This window comes from Mirounga angustirostris, unplaced genomic scaffold (assembly GCF_029215605.1).
Source record: "Mirounga angustirostris isolate CCGP_5_RB_7025 unplaced genomic scaffold, mMirAng1.0.hap1 SCAF_17, whole genome shotgun sequence".
Taxonomy (NCBI): Eukaryota; Metazoa; Chordata; class Mammalia; order Carnivora; family Phocidae; genus Mirounga; species Mirounga angustirostris.
Genome location: NW_026991725.1, coordinates 43,864,210 through 43,889,478, shown reverse-complemented (window position 1 = coordinate 43,889,478; position 25,269 = coordinate 43,864,210). Strand labels below are relative to the sequence as shown.

The window sequence follows — 25,269 nt, the reverse complement described above, 5'->3', positions numbered from 1 at the left end:
GTGCTCCACAGGAGCTGGGGGGCACTATGGGATCTCATCTTCTGTTGACTGGTTGATCACTACCCACCCCAAGCACCTGTTTGGGGAGGTTTACATGGTACAGGCTATGGCCTCCGGGGGTGGGGGGGGGCGGGGAAGACTTGCAGAGAAAACCCCAGTTGGGAAAAAGAGGGTCTGGATCTCAGAGGGATTGACCTAGACCTCCCAGGGGCCCCCCTATTTTGAGATTCTGAAAAGGCTTAGGCTATCCTCTCCAGTGTCCAAGCTTCTCGGTACAATAAACAAATTTTAAAGCGACAAAACACAGTATCAAAATAGTGTTATATTTTAATATGTTTCCATTTTGCAAATTGTTTTCAAGCCTCCCACAAAAAAAAAAAAAAAAAAGGAAAAGAAAAGCAAGCAAGCAAAAATGTTATACAGTTTGGGCTTCTCCAGTTTGATCAAGTAACAGCTAGCCCCGGCCACGCGATTGAGGACACCAGCCTGGCGTGCCCGTGTGCGCGTGGCCCACTACCAGGCCCCGCGCGGGGAGCCTCCGCCCCGGCCGCTCCTCGGAGGCCCGCGCCAGCCGCAGCCCCGGCGCGCTCAGTCCCCACGCGCGGTCGCGGGGGCGCGGACCGGGGCGGGGGGCGGGGGCGCGGGGAGGCTGGGCCGCGGCGGCAGGGGCGTGAGCGCGGGGCGAGAGGATGATGCAACCGCCCCGGAGCCTCCCGCGCCCCTCGATTGGCCGGCGCCTGGCGGCCGCGCCGCCCATTGGTTGGAGCGACGAGGGCGGGGCCGACGAGGCTCGGGTGCCGCGTGGCGGGCGCGGCTCCGCGGCTCCGGGGCGACCTGAGCGCGGTGAGTGGGTGAGTGGGCGCGGAGCTGGGGTCAGGTGTGGGTGGGGGCGGTGCACGGGGAGAGGCGCATTTGCACACCAGCTCGGGCCTGGGGGGCCTCCGGGCTCCGAGCCGTCGCCCCCCGCGGCTGTCCGACCCCTTCCGGAGGCCGGCACGCCCCTCCCCGTGTCCTCTGTCCGGGACCGTCGGGGGCAAACTGTGGGCAGGGAGACTGGAGCGATTGCCACGTCGGAGCTGGCGGGCGGCGTCGGGGAAAGTTGGACCGGCTGGGATGGCGGTGGGAGCGGGGGGATGGGCGCGGGGCCAGCGGCCAGGCCTGGCGCTGCCCGCCCAACTTCTTGCTCTGGATCCTGCCCCATCTCGCCCCGCAGTTGCTCCCCCAGCGCCCCCCAGCGCCCGTGCCAGCTGCGAGGCCTGTGGGCGGGGCCCCAGACAACATGAGCGTGGGCTTTATCGGAGCTGGCCAGCTGGCCTTCGCCTTGGCCAAGGGCTTCACAGCCGCAGGTAGGCCCTTTAGCCCGGAGGCCGTGGAGTGCTGGGGTGGGCCATTACCCTTCTACCGGCTGGGGGTGAGGTTCGGGTCTGGAAAACTTGCCCTGTTTCAGTCCTGTGGGAAATGGCAGCCTTGGGATGTTTGGGGGTGGGGCAGGGATTGCTGTCTTATCTGGGTGGTGGGATTTCCACTTTCCTTCCTGGGAATGTGATGGGGGGAGGCCAGGACAGGCCTTGAGGAAGGATCTCTGTTACCCACAGGCATCCTGGCTGCCCACAAGATCATGGCCAGCTCCCCAGACATGGAACTGGCCACCGTTTCTGCCCTCCGCGTAGGTGCAGGGTGGAGGGGGACAGGGAGGCAGTCCCCGAAGGGGCTAGTTGGTGTGTCTGGGAAGAGAGTGGGATCGCCTTGACCCTGAGGGCCGCAGGTGTAAAGGGCCAGTGGGAGACACCATGCCCCCCCCCATGAGATGCTGTAGTATCCCACAGACCCTGCCTCCTGGCCTGCTGGTGGCTCCCCTTGCTCGGCTCTCGGAACCTGGGTGACAGGCACACGTGCAGCTGGTGGGGGGGGTGTGCCGGACTGGAATGGGGTTCCCCAAATGGAGCCTCCACAGGGGCTGTGGGAGCCAGGCAGATGGGACCACAGTGTCAGGGCCAGGTTGAACACATCTGGGGACTGAAATAGCTTTGGTTACCACAGCTGAATCAGGGCTCCAGATGTCCAGCCGGGAACCTGCCACCCATAGCACCACTCACCCCTGGAGGACGGTCGCCCACGGTGGGGTGGATCAGGGCCGTGGCATGGATACATATCCCTTTTTCTGTTTGCAAAAGGGACGTATTCCAGAGCAGAGAGCTTCTTCCACTTCAGGGTGGGAAGGGTGGCTGGGGGCTGTCAGAGCTCCATGCCCTGAGCCCCCTACCCTGACTGTCCACATTCTCAGCAACCTCTGTCCTCTTCTACATGTGGGGCTCTTAGCTTGGGGAGGATACTAGGGGGGCCAGCCAGTGACGTCGGCAGGCTGAGCCCACGTTGGTGCTCCCTGCAGAAGTTGGGAGTGAACCTGACACCCCACAACAAGGAGACCGTGCGGCACAGTGATGTGCTCTTCCTGGCCGTGAAGCCACACATCATCCCTTTTATCCTGGACGAGATTGGCGCTGACATTGAGGATCGTCACATCGTGGTGTCCTGCGCTGCTGGGGTCACCATCAGCTCCATCGAGAAGGTGAGCTCTGTGGGTCCAGGCCAGCGTGCTGCACGGTGGTCAGGAGCTCTGGCCGTGAAACGGGCACAGTGGCCCAGCCCACAGCGAGAAGCCAGGAAATACGTAGTTGCCCGAGCGCGTTCAGTCATGCCTAGCACGCTCTGCTGGGCAAGGGGCGGTACAGACACACAGCTGGTTTCTCCTCCAGAAGCTGACGGCGTTCCAGCCAGCCCCCAAAGTCATCCGCTGCATGACCAACACGCCGGTCGTGGTGCGAGAGGGGGCCACCGTGTATGCCATGGGCCCCCACGCCCAGGTGGAGGACGGCAGGCTCCTGGAGCAGCTCATGGGTAGCGTGGGCTTCTGCACGGAGGTGGAGGAGGACCTGATTGATGCCGTCACGGGGCTCAGTGGCAGCGGCCCAGCCTACGTGAGGACCGGGGATGGGCGGCCACTGGTGGTGGTGGACGGTTCCCAGGCCCTTGGGGCACGTCCTCACCCCGCTCCCTGCTCTGGCTGCAGTGGGCAGAGCTGCTGGACCCACTGTTGTCTGGAGGAGGAGGAGGGGCCTAGGGCCATGGCTTAGTGCCTTCTCCCTGCAGGCATTCACAGCCCTGGAGGCCCTGGCTGATGGGGGCGTGAAGATGGGGCTTCCCAGGCGCCTGGCGGTCCGCCTCGGGGCCCAGGCTCTGCTGGTCAGTGTTTTTCCTGGTCCTTTGGTGGGAGCCACTCCTTGCCGGGCCTGATGCTGTTGCAGTGGGGGTGGATGGGTGGAGAATCAGCGGGTGCACGGGGGCCGGGGCTGCGGGCAGTGGCCTGCAGGCCGGAGAGGCGCCCTGCGGCAGTCAGCTGTTCGCTCTGGCTATAGGGGGCCTCCAAGATGCTACTGGACTCGGAGAAGCACCCAGGCCAGCTCAAGGACAACGTCTGCTCTCCAGGCGGGGCCACCATCCACGCCTTGCATGTCCTGGAGAGTGGGGGCTTCCGCTCCCTCCTCATCAACGCTGTGGAGGCCTCCTGCATCCGCACACGGTGGGCCCCCAGTGCTGCCTCGCACATTCTGCTCAGCCATTCCCTGAGCAGACGTTTACCGAGGCCTGGCAGGGGCGCCCCCAGGGTCACAGCGTATAGTTCCCCCTCACCAGCCGTTGTCCCATGGGGACGGGCTGCCCTGTGAGCCCACGCTGTGCTCCCCACAGAGTGTCACCCCCTGCAGCCCGCACACCAGGGTGACCACCCAGGCCGGGGAGGCAGGCCAGTGGGAAGCAGAGGGAACCCCTGTGGGCCGGGTCACCCCTTCCTCCCTGCCCTCCTCCTCCTGGGGAGATTCGCCGGTCAGCCGGCAGGAGGCTCCGCTCTGCGCATGCGCTCGCCCCAGCTCCGGGTTGGCAGGAAGGACTCGAAGAGGCCGGAGGGATGGCAGGGTTTGGTGGCTTGGCTTGGAGCCGTTGTCCCATGAAGGGTTCAGGGGCTGGGGCGGCCGGTAGATTTGGTGACCCTGAGCTGATCTGAATGAGGTGAGAGGCAGGCAGAGGGCCGTGTGGGGGAGGGGTGGCTGGCAGAGGGAGCTGTGGCAGGAGGGACAGCAGAGTAGCACCCAGGCCAGCAGGCACTCCTTCTCCCCTGGGGGACAGCTGGGCCCAGGAGGGAGGCAGAGCCCGAGAGCCAGCCCTCCTCACTGCCTCCCCAGGGAGCTGCAGTCCATGGCTGACCGGGAGAAGGTCTCACCAGCCTCCATCAAGAAGACCATCCTGGACAAGGTGAAACGGGAGTCCTCTGCAGGGCCCTCACTGACCTCTTCTGGCCACTCCAAGCTGGTCCCCCAAAGCCTGGCCCCAGCAGGCAAGGAGAACTGAGGTGTCCAACATGCTCGCCAGGCTGCTCCCCACCTCCTCCTCGCTGCTGCGCTTGGGACACTCCTGTGCTGGCTGTCCTTAGCCCCAGGCCACACAGGGTGTCCCCACGGCAGCCTGCTGCCCGCCACTCTGGTCAACTCAGGTCAGCAGGGGTTGTAACCAGGGAGGGACCACATCGCTTCCCAGCAGGAATTTGTGCAGTCACTGAGTGCTTTCTGGCCCAGAACACAGATGGATTCTCTGATCTCAGCGACCCCCTTCCTCTGCCCCCAGACCAGGTCAGGAGCTCTTCTGGAGTTCAGGAGGCCAGGGGGTCTTAACTCCCCATGGTCAGCTGGCTTGGGGCTTGGCCCCTCCTGAGTACAAAGGTCAAGTGTCCCTCCCCTGCACCCCCACTCCCGGGAAGGCCCAGCCAAGGAGGGAACCCCATCCCACCCCTGCCTCTTCTCCAATCTCCACTTGGGGGGATGCCTCCTCAGTGTGAGAAGGACCAGAGGGTCCCAAGTGTCCTGAGTCTGGCAGGCAGGACCACGGCTGCCAACTCTCCCTTATCCCTGTTTGGCATTTGAGAAAAGGGCTCCTTGGATAGTCTCAACTTCTGAGGTCCGTATCTCCCATTCCCCACCCACCTTACAGAGCCTGTATTTCTCTTCCCAGCCTTTTAGATGAAATACATTGGTTTCCAACCCAGTGCCTTGTTTCGAACTTCATCACCTCGTGTGGAGGGAGGGCCCCAGCGGCTGTAGAGGGTCCTTTTTGAGTGTCGTCTTAGACGCTACCCACAGCCCACAGGTCCTGGAGCCCTTTTTTGCAAGGCATTCTGGCTGCGGGGGACTGAGTCTCAGTGAGCACAGGTAGAGGGAGATTCTGGGGAAGAGTGTGGTGCTTTGGGCCTCAGTCACAAGGCGTGACCCGAAGCTGGCACTGGAGGCTGGGCTTTGCGTGCCCTGCTGTGTGAGGGGCCCCAGCCTCTGTACCCTCCACACCTCCAAGCTTAGCGGGGGCAGATGTCCCCTCCACTCACACGGGCAGGGGCAGGTGAGGAAGGAGCCCCCTAGGGAGGTATATTAGGGGTCTCCAGAGACACAGAACCAGCAGATGTGTATATATCTGGGCCTGGAGGGCCTGTGTCCCCCCTTGTGTGCGCAGAGGTGGGCATGAGGGTGGGCAGTGAGCAGCCGGAATCACCCCTCTCTGACAGAGCCTTGGCACCCTCTCTCTGGGGAAAAAACGTTCCCAGAAGAGGTCAGGCCACAGGCCTGGCCAGGACCAAGGCTGGCTTCCAGCCACCCCTTCAAGCCAAGGCGGGTCTCGCTGAGCACTTGCCGTTGGTAGGACGAGGGGGCGTGCGGCCCCCGCGCTCTGGGTCTGAGGGAAGTGAGCAGGTGGGTCTGAAGTGTGGAAAAGGCACATCATGGTGTTGGAGGAAGCACCGGGGTCCAGATAAGCTTTGCAAGGAGGCTTTACTCCGACCCACGAAGAAGGTACTGGGTTCCAGCAGATGGGACCTGTGGGCTTTCAAGCTGCCGTTTTGGCTCAAGCCAAAGTTCCACAGGTGGGGAAGCAGGAGAGCCTGATGGAGCCTGAGGAAGGGGAGTGAGCTAGGCAAGAAGGCTGCGGAGGTGAACGAGGCCTGAGTGTCCCACGGGGACAGACATCCAGGGCTGCCACTGTAAGCATGAGCACAGACTGCCCTGTGGGAGGAGCAGGGACTTGATTCACATGGGTGCAGGGTGGGCCGAGGACAGAGCTGGGCCTCAAGGGCCAGGGGCCCACAGATGCCAGCTGGGAAGCATTGCGATGCTACCACCTAGAGAAGCCACCACAGGGGTCCCACTGGGGAGGGTCAGTTTGGCATGCCTTCCTGGCTGCCATCGCTGCCCGTTCTGACACCTATCAAATGGGGCATGAAGGAACTTACTGCCCTCTGCCCAGTGGGCCGGGTGGGCCTGGTGGAAGAACCAGCTCCCTCTGCTTGGTCCAGCTTCTGCCTCAGTTTCCTAGTTGGAATTTTGCCCTAGGCTCCTGCCTGCCTGGATGGGGCCCCTTGCCCTGCTTCTCTGCCAGTCCTTTCCTGTACCAGGCTGACCCCTGTCTTGTGGCCCCCATGAGAGCTGGGCTCAGGCTCCGGAACAAACAGGTCAGCAGCCCTTGGCCAGACAGAGAAGGGAGAAGTCCATCCTAGGAGGACCCTGGCATGGGCCTATCTCCCTGCCTGGACCCCCGTGGGAGTAGGGCTAGTCAGTCCGTTTGGACACCAACCACATCCCCTTGTGCCCTGAGCCTCCTTGCAATGTCAGTTTGGGGCCTGCTGAACTCCAGGAGAAGCCAGGGGGGCCACCAGATCTGCCCATGGAGCGTGCAAGCTGAAGAGGGACATCTGGGAGGTGCCAGCAGGAGGGCAGTGGCCAGCTGCAGTGGGAAGCAATGCACTGGAGGCCCAGGGAAGGCCAGGCTGGACCAGAGAGCCAGGTCTCGGCATCTGCTCCCAAGAGGCAGCTTGGAAGCTGGTCATGGTGATGCTGCGTGGACCAGCAGGGATGCTGAAACCCGTGGGCCTGTTTCCTTGCAGTATCACTCCCAAGCAAGGCTGCAGTGCTGTTCCTGGGTGGGGGCCAGCCAGACTTAGGGCAGGTGAGACCAACATGGGCTCTCTTGGGCTCTCTGGCTGGACCCAGAGACAGATGCTGGGGGCTTGGCTATCTTGGGTGTTTCAACATCGCACGTCCTCTTCCTTGATGGCCTCCGCGAGACATGCAAACAAACCCGCTACCTGTTCCTCTGCAGGTGATCAGGACCCTGTTCACATACTCTCTCCACGGCTCTGAAGAAGAGTCTGGGGTGATGGGGCAGCAAAGGAGCCTGGGTAGTCTGGAACATTCCCCTCCCCACAGGTCCCAGAGATTAGAAGGTGGGCAGCCCTGCACCATCACATGTCCAGAGGGCTGACCTTAGGGCCCAGGGCCATCTGTTTGTAGGAGGCAGCCCTCACACCCACACAGTGTCACTGGCCTCCAGGTGAGTTGGGCCCTAATTCACTTCCCACAGACCTCTCTGGTGGCCCCGGGTGGGCGCAGCCTCATGCCTGCCTGTCCCCTCTTCCAAGATGGAGAAGTGGCCGGATGTGTTCCCAGTGGGAGGAGGAGGAGGAGAGCAATAGCACGACATAAATCAGCCTCTCAGTCACCCCCCGTGTATAAATGGCAGCCGGAGCCCATCCTGTGAGCATTGAGGAGTTAGGGGTGTGGGGACATGAGGGGACTAGCCAGTGAGCTTCCACCCATGGTGGCTCCCAGCCCCAGGGCCAATCACCTGTGTTTCCTGATGGCGTGGTTCCGGCCTGAGCTGGGTGGCACCGAGTCAACCCCATGTGGCCTGCCAGGGTCCTGCTGTGTGGAGGGGCTTTTGAGGCCCGTCAGTAGTTCAGGCCCTACATCCCTACCAAGTGTGACCAGGAGAACGGAGCTGGTGGTGCTGGCGAGGAGGCTAGAGAAGCTGGAGCCCACAGGACTGCATTTTTGTCCTCAGGGGCAAGCCTTTGTAGTTCTGTATATTTGGTTGACTTTAAAAGTCGTGCCCCTGGGGCACCTGGCTGGCTCAGTTGGTAGAGCATGCAATCTTGAGGTTATGAGTTCAAGCCCCACCTTGGGTGTAAAGATTACTTACAAATAAAATCTTTATTTTTTAATTTTTATTTATATTTTTTAAAGATTTTATTTATTTGATAGAGACACAGTGAGAGAGGGAATACAAGTAGGCAGTGGGAGAGGGAGAAGCAGGCCTCCCGCTGAGCGGGGAGCCCGATGTGGGGCTCGATCCCAGGACCCTGGGATCATGACCTGAGCAGAAGGCAGACACTTCACCGACTAAGCCACCCAGGTGCCCCTACAAATAATATCTTTAAAAAAAAAAAAAGTAAGAGTCATGCCCCAGCTATATTAAGGCCCTGGAGTACAATGTCATGCCCTGCCCTGAAAGAGCACCTTGGGATAGACAACCACACACAACCCTGCAAAGCAGGGTACAGGCACTGTGGGATGGAGAGATGTTCCTGGAGGCAGGCAGGGGGTCCTGCGGGGGCCCTTATGTCCCTGGCTTTGGGGGCCTCCGCAGACGGCCTTCATCAGTCAGTGGCACTGAATTCCCACAAAGACCCGGCCGCCGCCGGTCCGTCACTGCTCCCTCTGCCAGCTCACCTGAGTCCCACTGCCCTGCCTCGCGGGGTGACACCCTTCCTGGCTCTACACCGGAGAAGGGAAGTCCAGGACTTGGGAGTGGGAATGGGATCGCTCCAGTGCCCCGTCTCCCCCTGGTTGCCTGTCTCTGGGAATTTTGAGCAGCATCCAGAGGTCCTGTTACAGAAGGGGCGGGAGCAGACGCGGGCCCGTGGGAACGGAGTCCCAGACAGATGTGGATGAAATAGGAAAGGTGCGGCGGGCACATCAACTATTCAACAGATGTTTACGGTGTGGTCCCTTGCGCTGCCCCAGGGCTCGTCACTAACGTGAGGTCTCGGGGCGGTGGGGAGGACGCACCACAGTCCTCGCAGGACCTTGGAGGTGGCCTTGGCCAGACCTCACTCCGAATCCTGGACAAGGCTGTCGGGTCCTCTGTGAACCAGGCCACGGCTGCCTGGCAGGGCCGGGGTCGGCTGGGCAATTACGCGAGGTAACGCGCGCAGTGCCCGCCATGCAGGATCGGAAGCACCTGGAGGAGCCTCTCCGCGATGCGCGGGGGCCTCAGGGCCGCACCGGTCCCGCGGGTCAGGAAAGCGGGACACGGGCCCCCGGGGCCCCCGGAGCCCCCGCCTCACGGCCCGGAGCGTGGCCCGCCGAGGAGCGCGCGCCCAGGGCCAGTCCCGCGAGACCCCGCTAGGGCAGGGCTCGGCACGCGGTGCCCGGGCGACGGCTCCGGGCGCGCAGGCGCAGTGCGGGCGCGCCCGGCCGCCGCCGCCGCCGCCGCGGCCGCCGCCGCCGCCGCCGCCGCTCCTTCCCCTTTAAGCCCCGGCCGGCCGCGTCGCCGCTTCATGAATGGAACCCACGTGACCAAACATCATGTGACGTCTGTGGAGCGGCGGCGGCGGCGGCGGCTGCGGCGGCGGATCCCGAGCCTGGTCCGGCCCGGCCTTCCCAGCGCGCTCGGCCCGGCCCGCGCAGGCGGCGAGCCCCCACCCCGGGCCCGGAGCCCCCGCGCGGCCTCGGAGCGCCCGCCCGCCCGCCCGTCCCGGCCTCGGCCCGCCCGGGCCCGCAGTGTGGTGGGTGAGTGCGGCGGCGGGCCGGGCGGGCGGCTGGCGGGGGGCTCCGGGCCCGGGGTGGGGGCGGGCGGGGCCGCGGCTCCTCCTGGCGGGCCGGGGGCGGCGCGGGCCGCGCGTCCCGGCTTTGGGTTTCCCCTGCGCCCTCCTGGCGGCCCGTGCCTCGGTTTCCCCGCGGGTCAGGAGCAGCTCCTGGCCCTTGCGCCGGGGACGCTGGGGATGGGTCGCGGGGGACGGAGGAGGGCGGGGCGGGGCGTACGCGGGGCTCGCTCGGCGGAGCCCCGGGCATCCCGGTGGGAGGGGCGGCCGTGGTGGCGGGAGGAAAGGGTGGGGTCGAGCGGGGCGCCTAGGGCTCCGCGGAAGAGCCTGGGGCCCCGGCTCTAGCTGCTGATTCATCAGGTGTCTGTGTCCGCCTCCCCGGGCGCAGGGGTCCTCGGCGGGCCTGGGGGGGGAGGGGGCGGCACGTGGCGGGGCCCGGAAGACCCTGCTCGCGCCGGCTTCGCTCCGACACACGCGTGCCAGAGCCCAGAGGGAGACTTGCTGAGTCATCAGCATGAGGTCACTCGATGCTCATTCTGATGTCTGGGGCGGGGGGATTTGAGCTTGGGGCCTGGGGTCTGAAAGGACGGAAGATCAGAGTAGGAGGGAAACTGGGGAAGGGGCCAGGCCCAGGGACTGGGGCACCGGTTCAAGTTTGGGCTGGTATGTGAGTTGAAGGCAGGGTGGGTGAGGAGAATGTGGAGGGGCCTTGGTGCAGGTTATCTTTCCGGGCAGAATGTGAAGCCCCTGGCCTGCCCATCCCTTCCCAGGCATGCTCTTCTTAGGCAGCGGGTCCCTGACCAGCGTCTGGGACAGTTCCCCAAACTGGGAAATAGTTCTCGGAGTGAGAGGAGGGGAGGAGCTTAGGGGGGCCGTGCTTGCCAGGCTGGGAAGCAGGTTTTCCCTGTGACTGGTCTGGTTGGCTAGGCTGGGCAGCCCCTGGGCGGGGAAGAGAGGGATACACCCTGGCCAGAGAGGGAGTCAGTGGGAGAAAAAGGGGTGCCTGTACTCAAGTCCTGGAGGACAGTGGACAGGGCAGGGGAAGCAGGTGCAGCTCTACCAGGAAACTGCCAATGAGCCAAAGCAGCAGGACTTTGACATCTGGGGAGTGAGGTGTCCGGTGAGCAGGCCCTGCCCCTTTCGCCGCCCGGCCTTGGGGTATGGGGCAAAGCTGCAGGTGGCCGTGGCTTTGACGGTGCCTGGCCTTCGGGGCACGGCTGGTGGGCTGGTGTGGAAGGCATGGAGCGGAATGATGCAGTTCCCGATCACCCTAGAGTTGTCCCACTTGAGGTTGAGGCTCTGTGCCGTGTGGGTGTTAGTAAGGATTGTGGCCCTGTGGGTGTCGGGCCTCTCGGGGGTGACAGCCTAAGGGTGGTGTGGCCTGAGCTACCTTTCCTGAATGTGTGGGTGGTGTCTGGACTTCAGGGGTAGGGTGCTTTGTCTCGACCAGAGCTGACCATTCTTGCCTAGGGGTTCATGGCTAGGTCAGGCTGGCCTTGTGGTTCGCCTTCGGGGGTACCCCTTCCCCCCAGCACACACACGCTCTCATAGACACTTAGCCTTGGGCTTATAGATGCCAGATGTTTAACACTTCAGCTGATCTTTTGGCTGGAATTTTATACTTTAGCAAAGTGCAGATTCCTGAAGGGGGTACTTTTTTAAGTCTTCTCATTTATTCTTAGGTGGAAATTAAGTTTTCGACTTTTTTTTGGAATGGCTTTCAGTGGCTGAGGGATTTTGCAGGAGGTGGTTCTGAAGGGCAGGGTGGGAGGAAGGTCAGGCTAGGTTGGGGCCACACTGTTTGGGAGATTTGGCCGCTAGAGTTTGCAGGCCAGGAGAAGGAGCAGGGGCTGACTGTCTTGCCTCTTGCCCAGTGTCCACATCCTAGAGTCTGGGCCCAGGTACAGGGATGGAGCTGTCTGAACCTGTTTTCCCTTCCCAGCTGGCTGTCAGCCTGAGGGGGTGGCCCAGGGTACCTTGGTGATTTCAGGCCCATGGGACTGTCCGTGCCTTCTCTACCAGTGTGGCTCAGCCACACAAGGTGAGCAGGTAAGGATGACTGGGCCCCAGCTCTGGACCAATCTTTGGGCCTTCGAGAAGAGGAAGCTTTTCCTTAATCCAGCCTCCTGGATACCCTCTTCTGGCTTTAGAGGTGCCCTGAGCTCTCTCTCACAGTCCATCCCCAGAGGCTATCACTGTCACATCTGTGTGTGTTCCCAGGTGCGCAGAGGCTGGCTCAGGAGGCTGAAGCCCTGGCTCTGCTGAGCCCTGCCCCTCCCCCCGCACGCACACGTACGCTACACCTGTGATTAGGAGGCGAGAGGCTGCACTTGTGCTGAGTTCAGGCCTTCTGCAGAGGGTGAAATCTGTCGAGGAGGCACTTTTCAGCTCCCAACCGCCACGCTCGGCACTTTTGTGTGTGATCTCTTCAGGAAGTCACCGTTGTGCTCAGCATTCAGGGGTGGAGGAAGGAGGATGGCTGGTGGGCAAAGCTGGTGCCAGGACTTTTCCTTTGGGCTGACAATGGAAGGACCCAGGGGAGTGTCCCTGCACCCCGACTCAGACTCGAGGCTGGGGGAGGCCCTCCAGCTTGGCCATGAAATCCTGGCCCCCAGGGTGCATTTGGGGCCCTGAGGATCTTCTGACCTCCAGTGACTATCTTCTCCATCCTCTGCTCCGGAACAGCCGTGGGACTCCAGCCTCAGGGCCTGCCTGAGAGCCTTGGGTGACCTGGCTGGCTGTGGTGAGGCACCTCCCGGGGCGAGGCGAGGTGACGTGGCGGCTCTACCCTGGAGCCACCTTGCACCTCCACCTCCCTAACCCGTGCTTTATCTCCCCAGTGAGGGTCAGAAGGCCCCCCAGCCCAGAATTGCCTGCAGTGCTTATGACCTCCTGCAGCAGGGAGGCGTGGTCCAACTTTCCCTCCAGCCATTTACCTTTCTGCGCCTAACCTGGAAAGTAGGGGGCTGAAAGGGAGTGTCCTTGCCTAAGGGTTTGATGGGGGCTGGCTGAGTCAGAATTGCAGGATTAGGTGCGTAGAAACGTCCTTGGCAGGGCTTGAGGAAGCAGACAGTGAGGGCCCAGTGTGGGAAGGGCAACTGAGTGGGTGTGAGGGGGCCCTTTGGTCCACCCCTCCCCAAGTCCTTTTGTTGTTGTTCCCTGTGCTATGGGCAGTGACCCCTGGCTGGGGGGGAGGGGGCAGGAGGGGGCTGAGCAGGCCCCCTGGGTGGCCAACCCGGCACTCTTAGGAAATAGCGTGGATGGGGTGGGGCAGGGGCACAAAATGCTGCAATCCAAAGCCACAGGAAGGTTGCTCCATCAGCCGTGGAGGTGGGCTGAGCCCGGCCTCTGCTGGGATGCCTGCCACCTGGCGGGGGGGGCTCCCACCAATGCTGAAAACAGTTGAGCTCTTCAAAGTGAAAAGTCTGTGGGAGAATCAGGGCTCTCCTTCATCCTCCTCTTGGCCTGAGTCCCCACTGGCCCCTAAGCCTTCGTGGGGGCAGGGCCAGCTAAGGGGAGGTGGCTGTAGGAGGTAGGGCCCTGGAGTACGCAGGTGCAGGGTCACTGGCCCCAGCCCTCACCTGCTGTTGGCCAGGCTGGCCTTTCTGGCCCTAGCAGTGCTCTGCTTAGGCTGTGGGTCCCCTGGGGCTGTGTTGGCTGGCAGCCTTGGGGAGTGCCAGGCCAGGCTGGTGAGGGAGCGGGAGCGGGAGCGATGTGCTGAGTCAGCGTGACTCGCCAGGAACAGCCATGCTCTGGGGCGCACACTGGGGTTATTTTTAAAGCTCCCAGCTTCCTTCTAGGCTGGCCCTTCCTGCATCCCTCTCATCCCTTCCCAAGGCCCTTTTCTGGTCTCTGCCTTTCTAACAGCCCTTCTGTTCCCCTTCCCCCGTCAGACCCACTGGGTACCCTAGGGACAAGGCGGACAGGGAGCAGCCTACCCGAAGGGTGGCAGGTGGTCCTCGGGGCCAGGTATTGGGAATGGTGAGGTGAGAGGTGAGGCTGGGGGCTGGGCCCCTTCCCCAGGCTCTGTGTGGCCTGGAGAGGGAGAGGGGAGTAGTCTCCAAGGTCCTGACCTCCGCTCCCTGTCTCGCAGAGTGCCTGCTTGCTGTGCCCCCGGGTTATGACGACCCCCAATAAAGGAAACAAGGCCTTGAAGGTGAGCGGCCGGAGTGGGCGGTGCCTTGAGGGGGGCGGGGGGCGGGCCACAAGGTGGGCGGTCCCCCCGGAGCCTTGACCTCATGCTGTCCTGCCCGCAGGTGAAGCGGGAGCCGGGCGAGAATGGCACCAGCCTGACTGATGAGGAGCTGGTGACCATGTCGGTGCGGGAGCTGAACCAGCACCTGCGGGGCTTGTCCAAGGAGGAGATCATCCAGCTGAAGCAGCGGCGGCGCACGCTCAAGAACCGCGGCTACGCCGCCAGCTGCCGCGTCAAGCGGGTGACGCAGAAGGAGGAGCTGGAGAAGCAGAAGGCGGAGCTGCAGCAGGAGGTGGAGAAGCTCGCCTCGGAGAACGCGAGCATGAAGCTGGAGCTCGACGCGCTGCGCTCCAAGTACGAGGCCCTGCAGAACTTCGCCAGGACCGTGGCCCGCAGCCCCGTGGCGCCGGCCCGGGGCCCCCTCGCTGCCGGCTTGGGGCCCCTCGTCCCTGGCAAGGTGGCCGCCACCAGCGTCATCACGATAGTAAAGTCCAAGACGGACGCCCGGTCGTAGGGACGCGCGCTTGCCCGGGCGGGTCTGCAAGGGGCCATTAGGCGCATGGCGAGTTTGGCAGCCCTATCCCCTTCTTTCTCCTCTCCTCTTCTTCCTCTCCTGCCTCCTCCCTTCCCTGCAAAGCACAACCTGCACCCCAGGGGCGCCGGGCTGAGCCCCTTTGATCTCGTCGTTGTCATCGTGTGTTTTGTACGTTGGGATTGGTCAGTTCGGCGGTGACGTGCGGTTGCCCCAGTCCCCTTTGTACCAAGGCCATGCAGGCTTGGCGTCCAGAGTTGGCCCTGTGGGAACAGAGAAAGATCGAATGAGCGCATGGGGCTCGTGTGTTGGAGCAGGGAGGGCTCCAGGGCAGGAGGGGCTGCTGTCCACTCCGGGTGGCCCCCAGGCCCTGACAGCTGCTGGCTGGCAGGGGCTGTGATTCAGTGCAGCCAACAGGCATAGATGGGCTCTGCTCCAACGAGTGGGGTGTCCTCGAGGGCCCTGGGTGGGCGGGCCACCAGCCTGGGCGCTACAGGCACTGGGAGGGATGGGGCGTTCTGTGGCTTTGGGCCAGGGGCCATGGCGCTTGAGCCTGACGCATTGCACTGAACAAGACTAAATCACTGGTTGTGAGCATACGTGAAGGGTGTGTCCAGTGTCCTGCGATGGGTCCCGTGTCACTGTTTACATGACCTATTTGTGTGGTTACATAGCCCTTTATTTAAAAGAGAGGAGTTCCTTTTACGAAGTTATTAAATTATATGTTTAAAAGCTAAAGAAAAAAGAGCTGCAGAGTATTTATAAAACTGTCTTTTTAAAAAAAAAAACAAAAAACAAGAACATTTGACCGTATATATGGACGAGGAAGGAAAGTATAATAGAAACTTTGCTAGTTTAACAAAAGAAAAAAAGCAAACAACAAAAAAAATCCCTTTCTTGTAAACTTATGGACAAGTCTTTGTGGCTGTTGGAGTTTAGTTTTTATATACACAGAGTTATCAGACGTTATTTATAAAACTTAGTTTAAAAAAAGACAAAAAAAAAAAAAAAAGCCAAGCCGTGAGCGACCACAAGGCGCGTCCTGGCGTCCTCTTTGCTATCTCTTTTGCAATTGTACCGAAAGTGACTTACTCCTTCGCCCTTCCTGCTTCCGTCTCTTGCCGGTGCCGTGGTGTCGTCCGTGCCTGGTGAGGTCTTGTGCAGCGTCACGTGCTGGTGCTTCTGGTGACCTTTGACCTGTGGGTGTCACTTCTTGTGTCTGTTAATCCCGTGTTTGTTTTTTGGATTTGGTTGTGTTTTTGCTTCTGCTGGCTTGCTGGGCCTGGACTGGGGTGCTGGGCAGCGCCTGCTCCAGCAGCGCTTGGGGGTCTGCCCGCCAGCCCAGCCCCTTCTGCCTCGGTGCCTGACCCAGGACCCCAGAGGATCAGATCCGGGGCTCTGCCGCTCTCACCTCTGCACAGCCTTGGCTTCGCATGTCTGTGTAAGGCTTGGGCTGATTCAGGGGCAGGGCAGGTGAAACGAGGGGCCATCCCAGAGCACCCCCCCCCACTGCTTCCACGCCCACGGCCTCTGGCCATGGCTGGCAGATTTGCAGGGACCACAGAGTCACTGGGTGCCCCCAGGTGTCTTCCTTTTGGCCTCTAGTCAACATGTGTGGGCTCTGGTCTCTGACCCCAGCTTTGTTCCTATAGGCTTCACGTGGGCCTCATCAGGGGAACCCCAAGGCCCACATGGGAGTTTCCAGGTCTGCTGCCCACTTACCCCAGCAGTGCTTCCATGCCGTGAAGGAATGCTTCCCAGGCAAAGCCAGGTGGTTTTGGGGCTCGTCTGGGGTGGCCCCTTCTCCCTTCCTGAGGGCCGGGGTGGGGGGTCTCCACCGGTGCCAAACAAGGGCTGTGGTCTACAGGCCCAGGTCCTGTCCCTCACCTCGCCCTGAACTTGCGCCAGCTCTTGGGTTTGGGCCTCCTTTCGCCTCCCTTTGGTATCTGTGTCTTCCAGGGATGCGCTGCTCAGCTCGTGGAGGTGCTTCTCTCCGGGGCTGAGCCCACCTTCCCAGGGCCCCTTGGCAGAGGCAGCTAGTCTTCCAGACTTGGCTCCAGAAGCTCCTCCTAGGCATGAGACAGGAGCTGCCTGCAGTGCCGGCCCTCAAGAGGCTACTGCCCTGTCTCTGGCCACATGGGCCTCAGCCTCCAGACCTTCTCCTGGAGGTCGCTGGTTGGCTTCTCTGGGGGCCCTGAACCCTGTAAAGCACAGACGTGTGGGCTGGTGAAAAGAAACCCAGTGTGGCCTGGCAGGGTGTAACTTCTTGGGCAGCGGGGTTTTCATCCCCAGGGTGCCCATGGGACAGGAGCGGGGACATGCTCCTGTCAGGTGGATGGGCTTCTCTTGGCCCTAGATGCCCTGTCGTTCCTGGTTGTGCCGGGTCAGCCTGCAGTGGAGATTTTGACCGTTGACTCTCAATACTGAGGGGCTTCCTGCCCCTCCCTGCTGTGTGGCTTTGTCTACCTAGGGTGTCGACGAAAGTTGTTGATGTTGGTTGTAGCAGCACTGAGTTGGAATCGCATCGTAAGACTCCCTGAAGAGGGGGAGAAGCCCGTGCCCTCCATATCCACTTACGCTCCCCACTTCGGTGCTGGCTGGGAGGTAGTCGGCCATCTGCCACCCGGAGACCTGGAGAGCAGAGGAAGGAGGCAGGTTTGGAACGTGAGAGGCGAGTTGGAGGGTGGGCCCAGGTAGAAGGGAAATTGCAGGTCTGGTGTAGGTAATAGAAGCTTCTGGACTTAGCGAGGCCGTGCTTCCTTTCAAGGTGTTTGGATTTGGAGCGGCTGTTCCTTGGGGGGAACGTCCCGTTCCCGTCAAGCCGGCCCCATGGGGCCACTCTGCCCCTTTCCCCCTTCACCTTGGTTTCTTGACAGTAGAGCCTGTGTCCACACGTGACTGGCTTGGTGTCTTTCTGATTCTTGTTAATTCAGTTTTCCTACTGTGAGGGTGTTGTGTTCTTTTTCTCCTCGACTTTTCTGACACAGCAAATCGAGGGCTTTGGCTGAAGCCAAGTCTCCCAAACTTGCCCGCTAAGTAAACCGTGATGTGCACCTTCCCATCTAGCCCTTGCCCCCACTCCTCCCTTATCCCAACACGGACACTCAGATTCAGAGGAGAACCCTGTGGGAACAGGTCAGCTTCTGCCCTGAGTATGTCCCCAGGGAGACCTCCCCGAGGCCCTGGCTGCTGCCCTGCTGGGTAGCACTGCTGTTTGTACCGGTGAGAAGACACGGCTGCTCAGCTGTGTGGGTGCTGGTTTCTGCCGGATGCCGGGTCTCCCCGGGAGGCTCTTGGGCTCTTGGTCCATGCTTCTGGTCTGTGTGCGCAACTCTGACCGTCAGCAGCAGCCCCTTTGGTCGGCGCCTGAGCCCACGGCTCTGATCGGCTGCAGCCCGCTTTGGGACAGGTGGTCAAGCCCCCTCCTGCCCCTGTTGCCTCCCTCTCTGAGGTGGCCAGTTGGCTAAAGTTCCCGTCCACAGCTGGGAAGCCCAAGCCACAGCCTGCAGCACCATTTCCGCTCTGGGATCTTGTAAGTTACTTTTTTAGGCTGTGGTTTGGTGAAAGGAACCAACACAGTAACGATTTTTTTCCCCCCAGAAGCCACTGAATAATTCTTTTTGGCGCGTTATTGCCTTCCTGTTGGCTGTCTAGTTTTGGAGCAGGTGGGGAGAAGTGGAAGACACAGAGGCAGGGCTGTGGCCTGTCCCGCTTCAGGCCTGTGTGTTTTGAGTGTGTGCTGTACCTTTGGGCCAGTCGCGCACGTTTCCACCCCACGCTGGAGCAGCGCCTTGGTGCGTGGGTGTCTGGCGAGCCCGAGCTGGAGTGTAGGAGAGTGTGCCCCGGATGAACTGCGAGGGGACAGCCCCTCCAGCAACCTTGTGTCCCAGCCCCTCCCTTCTCCCCATCCCCTCAATTTGCTACTCCCTGAAGCCTTTAACCAAACGGGAGTGGGTACAGAAAGCCTTCTCCTGGCATCTTAGGGCAACAGGACAAGGGCTGTCCCGTGTGTCCAGCTCTGGTGCTCTCCTGGCGCTGAGAGGCTGGGTCCAAGCAGAGTTGATCAGACCCTGCCTGTCCTGCCTAGGGCTGAAACCAGGGGGAGGTGGGGGTTCCCTGGGACCTGCCAGGGCTGGCAGGGGTTGGTGAAGATCCAGGTGAGGAGGGGCCTCCCTGGGGCGGGCCTCGGCCTCAGTGCCCACCCTGCCCTGTGCAGTATTTATTGCTAAATTATTGTCCAGGGGGGCGGCACTGGGCCGGACCCCGGGTATTTATTGCTGTACATAGTGTATGTTTGTGATATATAAGGTTTTCTTTATTTTGTATATGATCAATAAACACCTTTTAAAGAGACTGTCAGGTGCTTCCTTTGCGCGCCGCGCGGGCGGGGCCGGAAGGGCGGGGCGGGCCTCGCGCGCATGCGCTGGTGCGCGGCCTGCCGGGAGGCGGAAGCGGAAGCGCGGATCTCCCGGGAGCGATGGCAGCCGGGGGTCCCAGCCGCTCGGAGCGCAAGGCGGCGGAGCGGGTCCGGAGGCTGCGGGAGGAGCAGCAGCGGGAGCGCCTCCGCCAGGTACGCCGCCGCCCGCCCCGCGCCGCGCCCCCGGCCCGCGCGGCCCTCACCGCCCGCCCCGCGCCCGCAGGTGTCGCGCATCCTGAGGAAGGCGGCGGCCGAGCGCAGCGCCGAGGAGGGCCGGCTCCTGGCCGAGAGCGAGGACCTGGTGACGGAGCTGCAGGGCCGGAGCAGGCGGCGCGAGGGCCTGAAGCGGCGGCAGGAGGAGGCGAGTCCCGCGGCGCGCCCGGGGCTCGGTCGGTGCGGGGCTCGGTCCGCGGACGGTCGGGGCCGCGCCTCTCGCCGGGCGGGGGCGGGGCGGGGCTTAGGACCGGCCTCGCGTCTCGGCAGGTGTGCGACGACCCGGAGGAGCTGCGGAGGAAGGTGCGGGAGCTGGCCGGCGCCGTCCGGAACGCCAAGTACCTGGTGGTCTACACCGGCGCAGGGATCAGCACGGTAGGGCGGCCGCGCCCCGGCTCGGCTCCCGGGCAGACCGCGGGCGCAGGGGGCGGGTGTGGGGCGCCCCCTTCTGGGTGACTCACCCCAGGACCGAGCGGAGTCTTCCGAGTGCCAGTACTGATTCACAAAAGCTCACTTTACAAACAGCCCTGATGTTCTTTTTTCAAGTTACTTATTTTTAAAAAGTAATTTCTACAGCCCATGTGGGGCTGGAACTCACGACCCTGAGATCTAGAGTCTCACGCTCTTCCGGCTGACCTGGCCAGGCGCCCCGCTGATCTAATCTTCTCTTCTCTTTTTTTTTTTTCTTTTCTCTTCTCTTTTCAAGACTTATTTATTTGAGAGACACAGAGTGCGTGCACGGAGCACACTGTCAAGCAGACTGCCCGCTGAGTGCGGAGCCCCACGCCAGGCGGGGCTCGATCCCACCACCCTGAGATCAGGACCTCAGCTGAAACCGAGAGTCTGAGGCTTAACTGACCAGGCCACCCAGGCGCCCTACCCCCCCCCCCCAAAATATTCTTTCTTGGAGAAACTCGAAATGACTCCACTTGAAACTTCAGTGGGGAGATGAACCTTTTTAAATGTTTGCAGTTTTTGTGATACATATTTAGAAACAAGAAAGGAAGAGGGATGAAACAGGACATGGTACTTCAGTGTTTGTGGGCACCTCCTCATTTGAAGTCAGAACGGTTCATCACCATCCCAAGATTATGTGGGCAGAGCTAAGCCCAGAACTCTCTCCTGATTGCCCACGCATCATGTTTTCTAAACGTTGAAAGAAAATAAGTAGAAAGCAAGGGTTTGGGCACGTTTTATTGAGAGGCCATCTTGGGCCATAGAATATGGTTAGCTTTGAGAGTGTCATTTGTCTGCTTAATGGGTGCGTGTTGAGTGTGACTCACGTGTAGGCCAGCAGAGGTGAACCTTGAGGGTTTCTGTCCTCAAGAAGCCCGTCGGTGATGAGAATATGGCGTGTCAGCAGATAGCTAAGGTAAAGCTGGCTGTGCTAGGTTGCTAGAGTGGAGATGCAGACACACACACACATTCCCTCAGAGCTGGGAAAGCCATCCAGTTGCTTTTTGTGCAAGGCAGCATTGAGGCCAGGCCTTGAAAGCTGAGTAAGGTTTTACAGGCAAGGGTGAGAGTAAGACCCTCCAAACAGGGATGAGCTCAGAGGCCCAGCAGTGAGACCGGGTAAGGGGCACTGACTACCCTGACTTGCAGACCCCGGAGCCCTGGTAGCGGGGTCTCCTTCTTGCAGTCACATGTGTGTTCCTGTCATCTGTGGGAGTGCTGCTCTGTAGTTTGCTCTGAGCATTACGTTCTCATTTCTGACATTTCAGTGTGATTCAGATCCACGCTGTTCAGGGTGGGCATTTTTCTGAGCTTAAGCTACAGGGAGGAGACAGGGCTCCCCAGAAGGCAGGTCACTCACAGCCTGGGGAACACAAGACTCCTTGATCCTGGCACACCTTCTGTCTTCTCTCGGGGTGACTTTATTTCACTGGGTTGAGAACTAGAGAAATTCAGTGGTATTTATCTTTGTGAAGGTAGGGCAGGAAACACTATCCGGATGTAAGAATCGGGATGGATGAGTGCTCCTACCTAGGGTTTCACCATGTGCTAAACTTTCCCTGAGCGCTGGCTAGGCCCTGGGGACCCACAGATGAGCCTGACCAGTCCTCTCCCTCGGTTTAGAGGATGGGTGTGGCTGCAGAGCCCACGTTGTACCGTTAGGACTCCTTGGAACCTGGAGGGATGAGCTAGACCAGGTGGGAGCAGGGGTCTGAGCAGAGGGAAGGAGCCACTCTGTGGGTTCAGGCAGGTTGCAGTAGGAAGTGCTGAGCCTCTGGAATGAATAGAGGCTTGTGCACGGACAGGCCTGGAACACATTAAGAGAAACATTTGCTTTTCACTCTTGCGAATTTTGCCAGTTCCTACAGTGATGCATTGTCACTGGGTTTATTTTCTTTCTGAACGTGCAGGCAGCCTCTATTCCAGATTACCGGGGCCCTAATGGAGTGTGGACACTGCTTCAGAAAGGGAGAAGCGTTAGGTAAGCAGCCCAGGGCAGCCTTCCCACTCAGTCGAGCACAGGCAGCATGGGCCTGCCCTCACAGCTCCCCACACCTGTGCTTCCCTTCCACCTGGCAGTGCTGCTGACCTGAGTGAGGCCGAGCCAACCCTCACCCACATGAGCATCGCCCGCCTACACGAGCAGAAGCTGGTAAGAACCTGGTGTGGCTAGCAAGTACACTTGCTGGGTGCCTGGGGCAGAACCTGGAGGACCACCTTTGTGCCCGAGTGGCAACAGCTTCGTGTCTCTGTCAGCCATTGGATGTGGGATGAGCGCTTACCAAGTGTTTTAGGCTCCTGGCTTGAGTGTCTCTCAGGAATCATGTATAGGGTCTGCCTCAGGCCCAGAGCTGCTGGTGGCTCTTTCCCCCTGTGTTTCTATCATATTGTCCAGACAGATCCCAGAAACCACCTAGATAAAGGGGAAGCTCATGAGAAACCTCTGGGGATCCTCTGCTGAGCACTTTCAGCCAAGTGGGGAAGGATCCATCCTCCGGGTCCTTCGGTGACTCGAAACCTAATGAGCCAAGAGAGCGTCAGTCTGGGCCCTTCCCAGCTGAGAGCAAACACCTGCCCTCCTAGCTCGCCAAGCGCTTCAGAGCTGTTGCGGGCAGCCTGGGGCCCTTCCCACCCAGGGCCCTCCCAAGTTGTGCTGAGGCCTGCTTCTCTCTTTTGCCTTTGAGGCTTCATGCAGGGTTGGAGTCGCCCCCGGCCTGGGCTCTGGGCAGGGTTCAGGATGGTGTCCCTGCTGAACACACCGCGCAGCCCCCTTGCTGCCTTGCCCTTGTCTCCCCTCCAGGTGCGGCATGTGGTGTCTCAGAACTGCGACGGGCTCCACGTGCGGAGTGGTCTGCCTCGCACGGCCATCTCCGAGCTCCATGGGAACATGTACATTGAAGTGAGCGGTCCCGCTGGGCTTCGGGGGCCTGTGCGGGCCAGCGGCTCCTGCTCACACTGCCCTCTCCTCCTCAGGTCTGTACAGCCTGCACTCCCAACAGGGAGTACGTGAGGGTGTTCGACGTGACCGAGCGCACCGCCCTGCACCGGCACCAGACAGGCCGGGCCTGCCACAAGTGCGGGGCCCAGCTCCGGGACACCATTGTGCACTTTGGGGAGAGGGGGACGCTGGGGCAGCCTCTGAACTGGGAGGCAGCCACTCAGGCTGCCAGCAAAGCCGACACGATCCTGTGTTTAGGTTCCAGCTTAAAGGTATGTGAACAGCACCATGGATGGACTGGGAGGGGAGTGAGCCTGCCAGCCCCTTGCCAGCTCGGTGTTAGACCCTAGCTTTCTAGAGCTTCGTTCCCTATTGTGTGTGGGGTCTTTTTGTCTGTCCGTCCATTCCTACAGGTTCTGAAGAAGTATCCTCGCCTCTGGTGCATGACCAAGCCCCCCAGCCGGCGGCCCAAGCTCTACATTGTGAACTTGCAGGTGAGTTGCACACTGAGAGATACCTCCTTAGATCTGGACCTTAGAACAGAAGAACCAGAGAGTTCCTGGGACGTTGGTGTCCTGAACTCATGGGCCACAGAGGTCTGGCTGAGAAAGGGCCATTGGGAGGAAGTGAGGTGTCCTCACTCGCCTTCCCGTGTCCCCAGTGGACCCCAAAGGATGACTGGGCTGCCCTGAAGCTTCACGGGAAGTGTGATGACGTCATGCAGCTCCTCATGGATGAGCTGGGCCTGGAGATTCCCCCCTATAGCAGGTGAGGGGGGCACGGGTGCATCCCCCCCTTTTCCTGCCCCTGTGTGGATGGGCCGTGTCTGTCTTTTCTCGTGAACTGAGCATAGAGAATGCTCTGAATTGTTGCAGATGGTGTCTGAGGTGTGACTGCAGCCTGGTGGCCCCCGCAGGGAGCGGCTGAGGCATCAGCTAGGGCGCCCTGGCTGGTGTGACTCCCTGCGGGGAGAGGGAATGTGCCAGTATGCACCTGGAGAGTCCCCCTTCTACCTCAGACAGCCTGGACGGGAAGGTGCCTTGAAGGGACGTGGTCTCGGCAACTGCAGTCAGAAAGAATCTTGGTGCACTTGGTTTGGGGAGCTGGCATACTTTGGGGAAGCTTAAACTGTATCTTAATACAGAATTTGTGATAATTTAGACGTATATGTATTGAGTAAAAAGTTTACACTTTCTTTCTCTGTGAATTTTCAGGGTCTTATAGGGGAAATCAGTAACTTCTTTTAATCAAAGGGTTCAAGAATTAAGGATCCCTTCACCTTCTGGGCCTGGCAATTCTTGTATGTTATGTTTGTGGTGTTCTGTAATGTGGGCCTATTGTGTACTGTACTTTTTTTTTTTTTTTACATAGCTCATTTTCTTTATCAGTGCTTATCTGTATCTTAAGTTTATAATATGTGGTTCTACATCTCAGTCAGACACATGATCTCTTCATGGTGTAGTCTATAGGCCACACCTCCCTAGTCAGCTGGCCTTCCCCCCCCCCCCATCAAGTCTTGCAGTCCGGGAAGAGGGAAAGGGTCTGGTCCACCTGCCCCTGGCCATACAAGTGAAAGGTGGGGTCCAGCATTACTAGTGATTCACCCCTCTTGGGGCTACTGCTGCCCCATCCTGGGTGTGCACGTCCTGCTCCATCACCAGCAAGGACACTGAGTTCTGCAGAGGCTGAGCTAGTGTGAGTGCTGACCTTTGAGTTATTTGGGGAGCTTACCCCTCTTGTAGCTGTTCTGTAGCTCAGGAACAGTGGAGCTGCCACTAAGCAAAGCCTGGCCACAGTTAAGACAAGGGGGAGGGAAGCAGGGTGACCTCCTCAGTCAGCTTTCCCGCCCTGGGGCAGGTTGTGACAGAGGCTCCCAGGCATGCCTGACCTAGCTTTTCCTTTTCGGTAGGTGGCAGGACCCAATCTTCTCCCTGGCGACTCCCCTACGTGCAGGTGAAGAAGGGAGCCACACTCGGAAATCGCTGTGTAGAAGCCGGGAGGAGCCCCCGTCTGGAGACCGGGGTGCACCACTTAGCTCAGCCCCTGTCCTAGGTGGCTGGTTTGGCAAGGGCTGCACTAAACGCACAAAAAGGAAGAAAATAACGTAACCTGGTGCTGGACGAGAACAATTGGCACTTTGCAGATGTCGGAACTCTGATTCAGGGGCAAGGCCAGGACTGCCCCCGGGTCCCGTGAGCATCCTCCGGGGAGGACTGCTTAGTCCTTGGTCCTAGCGGGAGCCGCCTTGGCACTGCTGTGGCCTCCTCGGGCGTGGGACTTCGGAGGACACCTGGCCTGTCCAGCCTCTTCTTAAAGAGGTGGCAGCCATGCCTTTGTGCGAGAACAGAACTCGGGTTATTTCACAACTGGCCAGTCAGGAGGAAGCACACCGCTGCCTTTCCTCCTTCACCGGGCTAGTCTCAGGGGCCTCAAGCCTATTTCTACTGCTTCTTACTAAAACACGGTGACTTTATAGCAACCTTTTTCTGAATTGGGTTTGCGGCAGAGGGGTGGTTTTGGGCCTGGGCGCTCAGCAGGCCTTTTTATTGTCATTAAACATCTCTGCACTGTCCCGCGCGTGTCCTCGAATGACTGCCCTGCGGGGGCGGAGATGGGCGCGGGCGCCCAGCTTAGGCTCCTTGGGGGAAGCGGGCGGAGCCCCACGTGGTCCTGCCCCGCCCCCTCGGCAAGGTGCGCGCAAGCTATTGGCCCAGCGCGCCGGAGGGCGGGGTCTCCTGGGCACGCGGTAGGCTGCCAGGCGGGGCGGGGCTCGGCTCTGGCGGCTCACGCCATTGGCGGCGCGAAGCCGGTAGGGGGCGGAGCC

The 25,269-nt window shown here is 60.7% G+C and overlaps 2 protein-coding genes across 16 annotated transcripts; both read left to right on the top strand.

Moving 5' to 3' along the window:
* Positions 1-710: 710 nt before the first annotated feature.
* LOC123853654 (transcription factor MafG) lies at positions 711-18,775 on the top strand. Of its 9 annotated transcripts, none has more exons than XM_045888247.3 (8): positions 711-843; positions 1,214-1,346; positions 1,596-1,666; positions 2,390-2,569; positions 2,757-2,978; positions 3,151-3,243; positions 3,417-3,580; positions 4,239-5,094. In XM_045888247.3, the coding sequence occupies exons 2-8, from the start codon at positions 1,280-1,282 to the stop codon at positions 4,402-4,404; spliced, it is 963 nt and encodes a 320-aa protein (XP_045744203.1). In that variant the 5' UTR covers positions 711-843; positions 1,214-1,279; the 3' UTR covers positions 4,405-5,094. The 9 variants fall into 9 exon arrangements, with proteins under 9 accessions (XP_045744203.1, XP_064439459.1, XP_045744202.1 ...); XM_045888246.3 differs by having other exon boundaries at positions 748-851; XM_064583389.1 differs by lacking the exons at positions 2,757-2,978; positions 3,151-3,243; positions 3,417-3,580; positions 4,239-5,094 and adding exons at positions 13,788-13,850; positions 13,951-18,775 and having other exon boundaries at positions 745-851.
* Positions 18,776-18,831: 56 nt separating this feature from the next.
* Positions 18,832-25,017, top strand: SIRT7 (sirtuin 7). Of its 7 annotated transcripts, none has more exons than XM_045888248.3 (10): positions 18,832-18,991; positions 19,062-19,199; positions 19,322-19,426; positions 21,418-21,488; positions 21,587-21,659; positions 22,308-22,406; positions 22,481-22,717; positions 22,859-22,939; positions 23,107-23,213; positions 24,355-25,017. In XM_045888248.3, the coding sequence occupies exons 1-10, from the start codon at positions 18,899-18,901 to the stop codon at positions 24,551-24,553; spliced, it is 1,203 nt and encodes a 400-aa protein (XP_045744204.1). In that variant the 5' UTR covers positions 18,832-18,898; the 3' UTR covers positions 24,554-25,017. The 7 variants fall into 7 exon arrangements, 6 of the variants coding, with proteins under 6 accessions (XP_045744204.1, XP_064439454.1, XP_064439456.1 ...); XR_010408712.1 differs by adding an exon at positions 23,660-23,745 and having other exon boundaries at positions 18,840-19,199; positions 24,355-24,533; XM_064583384.1 differs by having other exon boundaries at positions 18,840-19,199.
* The last annotated feature ends 252 nt before the right edge of the window (positions 25,018-25,269 follow it).

Coding starts and splice junctions, on each gene's coding strand:
- LOC123853654 (XM_045888247.3), top strand. CDS start 1,280: ATGAGCGTGGGCTTTATCGGAGCTGGCCAGCTGGCCTTCGCCTTGGCC. Junction 1,667..2,389: donor CCACCGTTTCTGCCCTCCGC/GTAGGTGCAGGG, acceptor TGCTCCCTGCAG/AAGTTGGGAGTGAACCTGAC. Junction 2,570..2,756: donor CCATCAGCTCCATCGAGAAG/GTGAGCTCTGTG, acceptor TTTCTCCTCCAG/AAGCTGACGGCGTTCCAGCC.
- SIRT7 (XM_064583384.1), top strand. CDS start 18,840: ATGCGCTGGTGCGCGGCCTGCCGGGAGGCGGAAGCGGAAGCGCGGATC. Junction 21,489..21,586: donor CAGAAAGGGAGAAGCGTTAG/GTAAGCAGCCCA, acceptor TCCACCTGGCAG/TGCTGCTGACCTGAGTGAGG. Junction 23,214..24,354: donor GAGATTCCCCCCTATAGCAG/GTGAGGGGGGCA, acceptor CCTTTTCGGTAG/GTGGCAGGACCCAATCTTCT.